Source organism: Chlamydotis macqueenii, chromosome 3, assembly GCF_036417535.1.
Source record: "Chlamydotis macqueenii isolate bChlMac1 chromosome 3, bChlMac1.mat, whole genome shotgun sequence".
NCBI lineage: Eukaryota > Metazoa > Chordata > Aves > Otidiformes > Otididae > Chlamydotis > Chlamydotis macqueenii.
Genome location: NC_141558.1, coordinates 35,757,947 through 35,771,111, shown reverse-complemented (window position 1 = coordinate 35,771,111; position 13,165 = coordinate 35,757,947). Strand labels below are relative to the sequence as shown.

Below are 13,165 nucleotides of genomic sequence, written 5' to 3'. Positions count from 1 at the left end.
ACTGAAGTTCTTCATTGAAGATTTCAGTTTTGTTAAAACAAAGGAGATTCCTGTTCCTGGACCTTTTTAGCTTTTAAACTTGAAAAAAATCCTGAACATGTTGAACCGGGTTCTGTTAGTCGAAATCCGAATTTTCTGTAAGATTTTGGTGTACTTGTATGTATTTTTTTGTTTGGTGTTTGTTTGTTTAGCTGTATTGGGTAGCAGTATTCTTAAAAAAAAAATAATTGATTGTCTTGCAAGTGATGGATAAATGTTTGATTGTGTAGACCTCAAAAAACCAGGTTACCTTGGAACAGATTTAAATGTTTGCTATCTTCAGTTAATAGCTATGTGGAAGCTTTTATCCTTGTTATGTTTGAGGTAGTTTACTCCTCCATGGAAGCTGCCTCAATTCTGCTGAACTTTTCACATGAAGTATAAAGTGAGAAGCATATGTTTGGGCACTCACAGTTGAAAATTGCATTGCGTCTTTATACTCGCAGTTTGGTACTTTTTTGCACGTTTGTGTCATAGGCTGTTTTTATATGTATTTTTCCGTAACTATGGCAAAATCTGAACATTTATGTAGTAAGCTGTTCACATAGCAAGTGGTCCAGTGTTGAACTTTCTCTTCTGGAGAGTTATTTTAGCATTTATACCAGGGTCATTAAACTAGCTCTTCTTTTTTTCTTTCCCCGTTTGGTAGTGGATACCCTGTTTTCAAGAAAATTAAATGGAAAATACAGACTTGAACGTCTTGTTCCAACTGCAGTTTATCAACATATGAAGATGCACAAACGAATTTTAGGACATTTATCTTCTGTATACTGTGTAACTTTTGATCGGACTGGCAGACGAATATTTACTGTAAGTACAAAGTCTTTGATTTTTTTTTTTTTTTTTTTTAAGTACACCTAGCATGTCACCTAATTGTTTCCAAAAACTAAATGTACTGATGTTGTGTATCAAAAACAGATAAGTGCTTTACTGCTGTTACTCTCAAATATGCTTTTTAAGAACTGTTCCAGTTTGCATGTTAAAATAGTTTTGGCATGCATGTCTTAAGGCTAAAAGTGATGGTGGTTGCTGATCTGTGTAGTTCAGTCAGAAGACTCAGGTTGTTTTCAGTGGAAAGGAATTATTCTTTGTAGATTATTTTCTCTAGCAAAAGCATAAACAAAAGAATGGACCACCACCACAGAATTTGCTTAGGAAGTCAGAGAGGACAATCAATATGTATTTAAAGATTATTTTGACTCTTTTCTATAACTTTTGTTAAATTTAAAGCATTACTATTAAGTTTAGCAGTTTGGTGATACGCTTAGATTTGGTACAGAGTGCTGAAGGAAACTAGAAGGCTGAAAATTCACATGGTGTGTTGTAACAAATGTTGGTTCACAAAGAATTGTCTTTATGAGATCCCAGGAATTTTTTTTTTTTTCCCCTCCTGGTGTTCTTAGTACTTTTAAGCTGTTTGGTTGTTGTTGTTAATTGACTACAATTAAGGCATCTTTACTTGCAAAGACACAGCTAAAAGACCTATCAGCCATTAGTGAAGAAAACTTAGTTATTTTAGAGAGTATGTATTCTGAATCTCTTGAAAAGCATGACTTGCAGAACCCATACAGGATAATATAAACATGGATTGTCTTCTCTGGTTCCTGCACTACTTGACTTTCTGACCTCAAAGAATTATGACCATCTCCTTTTTCCTCACCTTTATCTTCCTGTCTCCTCTGAGATTACTCTTTCTAAGGAATAATAAACAGTGTTGTGTAATAGTCTGTGTAAGATTTCCAAACCAAGATTAATTTGTACGTTTCTTGGCAGTTTGCTTCAGACTACAAGTCTATGTAATCTTAGGAAAGTAAACCAGTTTTACTCCATACCATGGCAATGCTGTCATCAGTTCTCTCTTGGTGCTGAACTTGTAGGATTCGCTTTTGACAAGTGCTTTTTAATAGGCACATAATTTGTAGTGGTTGTAGACATAACCTTGGAAACAGGAGCTGTGGTGTAAGCCAATGCCCTTGCTGGTAGAACTGTAACAATATTATAAGAGTTGTGAATTGTCCCATTCATTTCAGAGAGAATCTCATTAATTTATTTGAACTCTAATATTGTTACCTTGCCAAGCTGCTACAGATTTTACAGTTTCTTTTTGTTTCTTTTCCTTCCTTTTTTTTTTTTTTACCCCTTTTTTTCTTGTTGAGGCTTGCTAAAGTTTAATTTTTCTCTGCAAGGGAGATGTACCGTGCGTGCCTCTATAGCTGTATTATAGCCAGCTGGTAGGAAGCAGGCTGGTTTTATGCTGATCTTCTTTCTTTGTCATGCTCTTGTTTAGTAGACCTCTGTGGACCCTCCAGGTGATGCTAGGTCCCAGAACTAGCTTTTATTTTCTTGCTGACCATTTTACATCTTTAAGTTGTCTATGTGCAGGTTGCTCTTCATCAGTTAAATTCTGCAAACAGCAATTTAGAGGTCACATAATGCAGGATTTGCTTTATTGGTTGACTTTTTTTCTCTGTGCTTTGAACAATGTGTTCATGCAGTAAAATGACTGCAGACTGTAAGCTTAACTGTAAAGTTAGTCGTGTATTCATAATATTGATCTGTGCAATGTGAGATTTGCAGAAGCATGTTTTATTTAATATATATACTTCTGTAGACAGAGTATTTGTAATTTTTTTATTTGTGCAGCTCCAGGAAAAACAGGACCAGTGGTTTGACATTTCTAGACTATGATGCAGTTAATATTAATGGCTTGGTTCTATTCTCATGCATGTACTGCTTTGAGAAAGAGATTAATCCACATGTGAGTGATTTCCACCCCCTATAGTACTTTGGAAGTTTTGGTTTCCCTATTTGTTTCTTCACCTTTCAGGTCTGTCTTTTGAGCGGTGAGGCTATTATTTGTCAGCATCAGTTTTACACGCACACCTTTTTGTCTCCTCTGCTTCTTGGGGTTTTTTTGTTGGTGACTCCACTCTTGAGAAGAATATGCAAGCTTCTTCGTGCTAAAGTCTCATATCATGGTAACAGTAGAACAGAATGAGCTGATACTTAGATTATTCGGATAATTGTTGCATCAAGTAGGTGTAGAGCTTGAACCTTTTTGAAGCTTTAGATACAGAAGTGCAAATCTGAATCTAGAAACACAGGGCCGTTATGGAAACTTACTAATTGAGTAGCATAGGGAAAAAACCCACAAATCTAAGTGGTTTTTAGAGTGCTTGTATGTTTGTTTTAAGGAAGCAAAGGGATTAAAACTGAATCTGCTTCGAGCTTTCTAAGAAGAGTTTAGAGGAAGTAAGGGGCCTTTTTTTCTCTCTAAACTGCTTGAAAAGCTCTAAACAGCATGTTTGCTAGTTCTGTTGTAAACCCGTGTTAACTTGTTCATTCACTGGAATTGATTTGGAAGTGTGCATTACTGAGCTTGTTCACCAACTTTTTTTCCCTCTTTCTCCTTCTTCAGCTTCAGATTTGGAGCCTTTTCAAAAACATTAAATGCCAACAACTACATTTAAATGCAGTTAAGCAACTGTAAATTTAAGAGGTCCTTGAATCTTCTTTCTTCTTGTAGAAGTTATGGGTAGGTGAGCATCTTACTGGGAGGTCCTGAGTTCTACCTATTAATTAAAACCTGTTCCTGAAGGTGGTTTACTTTCTTTTCATATAGGTATTTGAGCTGAGCTAAAAGTAGCAATAAAGGTAGAATAAGATGCATAGTAGGTTAATTTCAGTGGGTCTGAATAAAAAATAGTGATCTAAAAAAAAATGGTTGTTTCAAGGGTTTGATAAAAATTTTGAGAGAAAAAGATAAATCGCAGGAATTACAGTATTGAGTGCTTGATTTTTATATTCATACAGTCTAACATGAGGCAAAGAGCTAAGAGTTTGTTACTCTTGTTACAGTTTGAGGATACAATTTGAGGAAGTTCTGAAGTAATTCAGAAGGACTTTCGGGGTTCATGCTGAATAATTGGATTAATATACACTTATATTGCTGTGTTGCAGTTAAAATGACTACCAAAGCCCTAACTTAGGTGAAATTAAGATAAATTACAGAATTTGTTTTGAACTTGCTGCTAGACTGCTCTGATTTTTTTTTTTTTTTTAATAAGATAACACCCTAAGGATGTTGGAAAATTAAAGATTAATGCTCAGAAAAGAGTCATAGCACTGTCCAAAGCTTTGGAAAATGATGACAATTAGTAAAGTGCTCTGGCATGCTTGAGGTATAGAACTTCTAGTGTAAAAGCAAAGGAGTGGTTTGATTACTGTGCAGTTTTGTCTGTGGGCTACTCTTTTTCTTTGGATCCTATTATAACTGCATTAACAGGGTAACTTCCCATTAGAACAACTTTATCAAAGGCCTTGGTGGTTTCTAACTTGTGGAGATGGTGAAAGTGTGTGAAGGAGAGAAAGCTTTTTTTTACGGATACTGAGGGATGTGAAAAGAAGAATAAAAGGCAAAGGTAGGGCAAAAGGATCTTTCTCAACAGGTTCACCAACCTGGTGAGGAGTGTTAGAACAGGAAAGATCTGGGATGGAGACGACAAACCACAGTTATGTGAGGAAGCCGTAGACCAGGTGGGTATGCAAAGAATGCGTAATGATGTAAGCAGGAGGAACCCTGAAAACAACAAAAAGGGCTGAAGGAGGCCCACCCCAAGTGTGTATGCACACAGATCAAGTAGTGTATTATGGGGAAAGCTTTCACACTTTGAGAAATCGGATGGGCACCTAGATAGGCTGAAGTGCTTGTACACTAATGCATGCACTATAAAGAAAAGCAGGAGGAAGTGGAATCCTGTGTATAGTTGCAGGGCTGCGATCTCATTGGAACCAGAGACATGGGGTGGGTTTGGGTAGCTCACAGGACTGGAGTGCTGCCGTGAGTGGATATAGGTTCTTCACGGGGGGGCAGGCCAGGATGGCAGGGAGCAGGAGTTGCCCTTTATGTGAGAGAGCAGCAGGAATGCATGAAGCTCTGCCTGGGGTCGCGTGATGGGCCAACTGAGAGCTCATGGGTTGAGGGTTAAAGGGCAGACCAATGTGAGTGTCTGCTACAGGCTACCTGATCAGGAAGAAGGCCTTCTTCAGGAAACTCGAGGAAAACTCATTTGGTCTTCCTGGTGGCCTTGAACCACCCTGGTGTCTGCTAGAGGGGGAACACAGCCGCATGCAAGCAATCCAGGAAGTTTCTGCAGTAATACACTGATGACAATTTCGTAGCGTGTGTCATTGGGAAGCTGACAGCAGAAGACGCTCTGCTGGATCTGATAGCTACAAACAGTGAAGAACTGTTTGTGGATGTGAAAGTCAAGGTCACTGCAGTGGCCATGAGGTGATATAGTTCAGGATCCTGCAAGGATGAAACCAGGCAAAAAGCAAGATCATAATCCTGGACTTCAGAGGAGCAGGCTTTGACCTGTTTGGGGGCCTGTTTGGAAGAATCCTATGGGATGTGGTCCAAGGGAAAGAGGAGAGGTCCAGAAGAGTTGGCTTTTTTGTTTTGTGGGTGGGTTTTTGGGGGGTTTTTGTGGTTTTTTTGTTTGGTTTTTTTTTTTCAAGGATTGTCTCTCCCAGATTGAAGAATGGTCCATCCTGATGTGCAGGAAGGCAAGCAAAGGTGGGAGAGGGCCTGCATGAATCACCAAGGAGCTCCTGACGAAACTCAAACACAAAAAGGAAGTGTGCAAGAGGTGGAAGCAAGGACAGGTGACTTGGTAGAAATACAGAGCCACTCTCTGAAACTTTAGCAGTGGGGTTAGGAAAGCTGAAGACAGCTTGGAGTTGAATCTGGCAAGGGATGTGAAGAGCAACAAGAATGGCTCCTTCGAGTATATCGGCAGCAAAGGGAAGACAGGAAAATGCGGGCCTGCTGATGAATGGGGCAGGAGACCTGGTGATGGAGCACACGGAAAACGATGAGATGCTTGGTTGACATCTTTGTCTCAGTCTTTAGTAGCAAGACTTGTCTTCAGGAATGCCAAGTCCTTGAGACTAGAGCAAAAATCTGGAGCAACACAGACTCCTCCTTGGTGGAGGAGGACTGGGCTAGGGAATGTTTAAATGAGCTGTCCATACACAAGGCTATGGGACCTGATGAGAGACACCAGCAAGTTCTGAGAGCACTGGCCTATGACACTGTGAGGCTATTCTCAATTATCTTTGAAAGGCCATGATGATCAGGAGAGGTTCCTGAGAATTGGAAGAGAGCGAATGTCACTCCTGTCTTCAAGAGGGCAAAAAGGTTGTTCCAGGGAACATTAATCTTCATTTCAGTCACTGGAGAAGGTGGTGGATCAAATCCTCCTGAAAGCCATTTCCAAACATGTTAACAATAAGAAGGTAATCATCATAGATCTATGAAGGGGAAATAATTCCTGTCCAACTTGGTAACCTTGTATGATGAGATAACTGAGTTGGATAAGGGACAGTAGTGGATGTTATTTTTCCTGGCTGTAGTGAGGCTTTCAGCTCTGTCTCCTGTAGCATCGTTACTTACAAACTGATGAAGTACAGGCTAGATAAGTGGACAATGAGATTGAAAATGACCTGAACTTTCAGGTTCGAAGGATTGTGGTTAGTGGCTGGTTAGTCCAGCTGGAGGCCAGTCACTGAGGGTGTACCACAGGGTACTGTAATACTATAAAAGCAGTGAAGTTTTAAATTATATTGATTTTGCATCTCAGAAGTCCCCCTGCAAAACATTCTGCTGGATTAAAATGTCTCTAATGCTCCAAAGTAGCCTTTTTGCTGATGCTAGTGATAAAGACCTCCTGTAGAAAAGCAACCTATTTCTGTGATCTGTAGAAAAATGTGCTCTGTCAATGTACCTAAATACAATCAGCTTGCTTTTTCTCTTTCAAAAACTGGGGCTATAGTTGTATCTTGTTGTGTTAAGAGATGCGTGTCTTATCTGAACTGATATAAGTAATACAGGAAGAGAGAAACTGCTGGGGTTAGCTGCCTGTGAGCCAGAAACAACAACTTGTTCACTAAACAAAAAGTAAGCCTGAGGAAGTTGCCTGGTTAGCAGAGTATTGCTACCAATGAGAATAGGTGTGCAATTGTTAGGTAACTGCAGGCATGCTGTTCCCCTCCTACTCCCAGATATCAGTTTTGAATCCAAACTAATGTAATGTGTAAAATTTAGCTACCTTTTCAAGTAGAGAACTGACATTCTTTTTAATAGTAATAACATTTAATAAGTTAAGGAAATAAGGGGAAATAAGTTTTTGTTCATGAGCATTAATGTGATGTAAACAGACTAGTCCGTATTTATTTTAAAAAGCTTTCCAAATCCTTTTATGCATTCCAATAACTGCAGGATGCATGCAAGTTCCTTTTGAAAGCATTTCTTCAAGTGTTTGCTTGGTTCTGTAGTGGGACAACTCTACTTCTCATGTAGTAACTGTGTTGGTTAGAACTTCCCAAGATGGATATTGGTGTCCTGAGACTGGGCTGCCCAAAACGGTACCTAAATTGAGCCATGGCGGTGTGGGATTTCTACAGTTATGTGAATGCAGACCAAACTGTGTACTAGATAAGGAAAATACATATCATTTACCTGCTTACCAAAGCTTGTAATATTTAAAATAGTATCAGTAGCCTCTAAATATTTTGAGACTTTTGGTCATTAGACACTTACGTTCACCCAATGCTTACCAGTCTTTTCAAAGCTTAACTGTTGGTCCACGTACTTTGGATACCTTTTTTATAAAAGGTGGATGGTAGTATTGCCCTGCCTTGTGGCCTCTTTGAAGAATAAATACTAGATAAACTTAGGCAAAGGCACTTTAAGTAGATGAAAGAGGAAAAACCCAGAAGAAATTTTATAATGATGGTGTCACATGGCAGCTTGCTGTGGCACCTTTGTGTGTTCAGTAGCAGATCAGTGCTGCAGATGTTAAAACACCCAGCTTTGTGTTGGTTCTAAACCTAAGCAGATGAATGAAATGTTTACAGCTGAACCTAAGCAGATGAATGAAATGTTTACAGCAAATCTCCTGTCAGTACGTCTCTTCGGTGTTCAAATATTGTGCTGAGCAAGGTGCAAAGATCCTCGGACTTTCCGGGAGGTGCAGGAATGCAATGAAAAAAATTAAGAACTGAGTTCTGAAATTTTTACTAGCGCCGTGAAGCTGTTGTATACAGGCAAGCAGCTGTTAATGATGTGGATAACCAGGAAAATATGAGTTAACTGTGAATAGGTAGATGAAGCCTCTGAAGTTTGTTGAGAAAGAGTGGTAATTTCAGTGTTAGGTAATGTGAGTATCAAAGCAGAATTATAGTACTTTGACTTAATAATGGAAGAGCTGTTCATACAGACTCTTTACCTTGCTCTTACTGTGGTAAGTACTACTAATGCTGGTAGGGCATGAAGATAAAGAACAAAAGTGGGTATAATGCTAAATGACAAATGCTGTGCCAATTCATAATTCATCTTCACGTTTAATGTAAATTTTCATTTTAATGTATTGCAACAGCTTCTTCAGTTTGTGCTGGAGTTCTGGAAAAAGTGTCTTGAAGAGCATAAATCCAACTTCCTATAGGATTTGTGATCTGTATTATAAATGCATCATGCTTTGTATATACTGTTGAGAATGAATGTAATCTTATGTTATGTTTTGAATGCAGTGTGGAAAACTGTTGCAAGTGTGGGGAGGGGATATTTATCTATGTACGCCACTAGTCCTGTTCTTCAGTTCATTATGTTAGTTAACATCAAAACAGCTAATGGTATGGTTGAAATGATTTCTGCCTTACTTCTAGGGATCAGATGATTGCCTTGTAAAAATCTGGGCAACAGATGATGGAAGATTGTTGGCTACCCTGAGAGGGCATGCAGCTGAAATATCTGATATGGCAGTGAACTATGAAAACACCATGATAGCTGCTGGAAGCTGTGATAAAATGATCAGAGTTTGGTGCCTTCGAACTTGTGCGCCCTTAGCAGTTCTACAGGGACACAGTGCATCTATAACATCATTGCAGGTAGGTTTTTGCTTTGTGACCTCACCTGAGCAATAAAATGCATCATTTGAAAAAGGAACCACCTGGGAATGTTCTATGTAATAAAAATGTGTGCCTGGCAACTAAGCCGTGAAGTGAGAAGGAATTTTCATGGTATGCATTGTGGAATAACACACATTAATTGTCAGAATGCCTAATCCTTGAAAAATGTCAGACATAATCCTTGTTCAAAAAAATTGCATGAGGCATGCAGGCAGTTCTGTTTTGAATTATTATTCTTTTGCAGGCTGTAATTTTGAGCACAGGTACATCAACAACCACAGTCACTACTGAATACTTTGATTTGTTTCTGTTTAGAGTTGCATGCAGTTGCACAACTTGAGTTGTGGGGAGGGAGAACCCAGAGTGATTTGGCAAGTAACCCAGGATTGTTCTAAAGGAAGAGAGTGACTCTGAGAAGCATTGTGTTATTCTGGTGTTCTTTGCAGTTTGTTTTTCTTAAGCATGCTTTGATACTTGATTTTTTTAATTATTATTTTATTTTTTTAAATTTTTTTAATGAGAAGTCAATAACTCGAGGAACTTCTTAGCATATCTGAACTGGATTAACAGGAGACCTTTTCTTTTTTTTTCCCCCCCCTTCCCCCCAGTTCTCTCCACTGTGCAGTGGCTCAAAGAGATACTTATCTTCAACCGGGGCAGATGGAACAATATGCTTTTGGCTGTGGGATGCTGGCACCCTTAAAATAAAGTTAGTTGCCATTTTATTTGTTGCTACCTCTTTTTTATTTTTATTTTTTTTTTGTAATTAAGAATGATGTACAAATGCTGGAAAAAAATCTGACTGAAACAAAACTTGTCACTGGCTGGTTCACTCTGTGATTGTTGAGTATGATGTATTTCTGATGTAGCTATAGCGTGCTTGTTTTTAATAACTGGGTTGATAATACAACATTTTGCTGAGTGAAGCAAGTAACTGTATACCCAGTTGTGCTGTATCTCTTAATTTAGTAAAAAAGTTAATGGTTTTTTTTTTTCCTTTTTGGCAATATGATGTCAAACCTGTTGCTTTTTGGTTTTCTTCTCATGTCTTAATCCCAAATGAAATGAAAATTATATTGATAAAATGATTGCAATTTAGACTTGAAAATCCAGAGGTTTTTTAGGAGAGGATAATGTTCCAGTGTAAATTAGGATGGGGTATTTTTGATGTTTGTTCTTTCCTTGTCTGTATTACCTTTTCGTAGTTGCTCTTTACTGTAGCATGACAGGAGGCAGAATTCTTGGGCAGTGATGTGTTGGTTGTTGAAGTTGAGCTTGACTTTTCTGCCTTCAAAGTATAAAATAGTAAAAAAGTCAGGACCCTGAAATAGAGAGAGTTTTTAAAAATTAACTTGCTCAAGGGCTTTCAAATGCTTTTTGCTCCTTCTTCTTTACAAAAAAACTCCTGTAGCTTAAAACTGGAAATAGTTGTTCTAGTAATCATCAGTAATTTGGCTTTGGGGATGGAATGTTTTACAGATATATTCTCCTGGCAGGTAGGTTCCGTTTTCTTATATTTTTGGTAGTTGCTATTAGAATCTTTCTTGCAGTATGCAAGGCTTGTAGGTACATTTGCCTAGGTACTTCTGTAGTTGTCTGGACCTTAACTATTTTGCTGTTCTCTAGGTCATGGAGTTGGATGACATTTGTCTTGAGGTAAAACTTAAGGAGTGAGAAAGCTGGTGTCAGTTATGATAGGGGATTCTCAACTAATTCCTTTCTGTGTTGATATGTAAATGTAGACTAAAAATTTTCAGTGAGGTACACTTAGCAAATATTAAAGGAATAAAGGATTTTTGAGTAATGCTTTCATGTATATGTAGTTGCAGCAGGTGTGATCAGACAGTGGCGCAGAGAAAACAGATTAGTTCAGCTGTCTCGTGTGGCACAGAAAGGAAATGGTCTGTAACCCAAGTCGTGCCGGTGATTCATGTTGCTTAAGGACAGAGTGCAGAGTACATTTTGAGACTGGAACTTGTACCATACTTACCTTCTCTTCTGGAAGTATTTTATATGTTGTGTTTGAGAAGAGAGAGGAACCCTTTAAGCTGTGTTTCTTCAGTGTGTAAAAAGATGAATGCATGAAGATGAGACATGTACAGTCAGGAGTGTCTTGAGGGGGGCCTTTAATGAGCAATTGCTTGTTAGCCCTTATTGTACTAGAGGATATCAAGTAAAGGTAGCCAATTCCAAATTGGAAGGAGATGATCCTTTGCAAAACACGCAGTTAAGTTATGAAACTTCTTGCCACAGGCTATTATATGTTATATGAAGATATTAAATGGCGTCACTGTGTGTTTTTTTTTTCTGCTCTTACACATCCAGTTCTGACTATGTTGGAGGCAGGATACTGGTCTTAGATCTTTATTGAAGCTTAGTAGAGCTGCTAGGTATTTGAAGTAATTGATGCTTTTTGATGCAAGCTAAAACTTGATAAAGATATGGTAAAGTCTAAATTAGAAACAGATGTGTTTCTTGGGGACTGGAACATAACTGTCACTTAAAATATTTAAATAGTTGCATACCCAGAACAGTCACCTGAACTGAACGGTATACTAATTCAGGGGAATTTCTTAGTTGCAGGAAGTTTTACTCGTTGTGCTATCGTGTAAACTTCTTTACCTGTGGTTTTCATGCTTATTCCGCTAAACCGAAAGAATGATATTGAGAAACTGAATCCAGTATAATTTTCCACAAGCAGGCTGTGTTGTATGGACAGTGTATCTTAGTAATGAATGTACGTTATCATACAGTTTTTGGTGAGGTGATTGCAGTTCCTTGTAGCTTTAGATATGGATCTGCTTCCAGAACTGTGGAAACATGACAAGTTCCCTCCACATCCATTCAGTCATGGGCTGGGGGAAAACAAATGCCAGCAATATAGGAGCATCAAAGGAACAAAGGAAAGAAAGATTACTGTTGTTTGGTTTTGGTTTGTTTTTGTTTGGGTTTTTGTTTGGTTTTTTGTGAGGTTGTTTTTGAAAACATGATGTATAGCGCATCTGGAAGAGAGGATGACTGGTGGAGTGGGAAGTTTGTCCTTCCTTTTATCGCTGTAGTAAAAAAAATACAGGCTTACTTCTGTTCAGTATCTTTAAACAGGAGGGAAGCTGGCAGAGAAAAATAAGATCTCTTACCAGAGTTATTCAGACTCTGAGCTTGCTGCCCCGTATCTGAGTTCCAGCACCATTCCCACCTCAGGATAAATGAGAGCTTTCAAGCAAGGCTAAAAGATCTGAGTAGTACAGGTGAAGGATGCTGTCACATGCTTAAGTCAGAACGGGATTTCATGCTCCTCCTGAGCTTGACTGCAGCCTGGCTTGTCCTTCAAGAATACAATTGCTATTGGTGATGGAAGTGTATTACTAAATGATCTAATACTTTAAATGGAGACTGGTGCTGAAATCTTGAGATTTCAGCTGCTTAAAATGAAAAAAAAAAAAATATATATATATATATATATATCTCACACACAGACACACACACTTAACTCACTGCTCTTTATAGTCAGCACTACTTGAATCATCTGGTGGTGAGTTAAGATTATGAGCTGTTGGACAGCCTCATGATGGTCATGTGGTTGATTGTAGTTTCCAGATGATTGGCAATGCCAGCAGTACTTTGCTGAACTTTTTTGTGAAATATGGAAAGGCGGTGTTTGGATACTCTACTGTGTTCAGTGTGCTCTTGAATTAAAAATCACCGGGTTTGTTCTTAACTACATTGAAAACCGTTTCAGTGGAACGCAGCTTGGATGCTTAAATCTGCTGGATCAACTCCCTGTCTTTAACTGGAAATTGTACTTAGGCTGTCCTGGGAAGAATTTGCCCTGAAGGGAATCTTGCCCTGTCACCTTCTTCAGGAGATGAGGAAATTCGAAATTGTTGTTTATTCCCTACTTGCAAAATAAGACTAAAGTATTATGAAGCAATTACTTATCTCAACAGATCATGAAAAAACGGAAAACTACAGTATCTGCCATGAAAAGGGATTTTTATATCCTTCAAGCCTTCTAATGTCTAGTGCCCTGTCCCAGTTCTGTTTTCTGTTTGGTTTTTTTTTTATCTCTGCAAATGTTTATTTTGCTTTGTTCTTAGATCACAAAAATCCTTGTATTCAACTTTGGTGGCAGCTCTGCTGCAGTGTTCATAGTATC

The 13,165-nt window shown here is 38.5% G+C and overlaps 1 protein-coding gene across 4 annotated transcripts in view; it reads left to right on the top strand.

Moving 5' to 3' along the window:
* PHIP (PHIP subunit of CUL4-Ring ligase complex) overlaps positions 1-13,165 on the top strand; it is a 108,003-nt gene that overhangs the window by 21,019 nt on the left and 73,819 nt on the right. For all 4 annotated transcript variants that reach the window (XM_086745966.1, XM_086745965.1, XM_086745964.1 and 1 more), the window contains 3 exons: positions 689-849; positions 8,767-8,988; positions 9,618-9,718. In XM_086745966.1, coding sequence (XP_086602092.1) covers positions 689-849; positions 8,767-8,988; positions 9,618-9,718 — 484 coding nt within the window. The remainder of the gene's footprint in view (positions 1-688; positions 850-8,766; positions 8,989-9,617; positions 9,719-13,165) is intronic.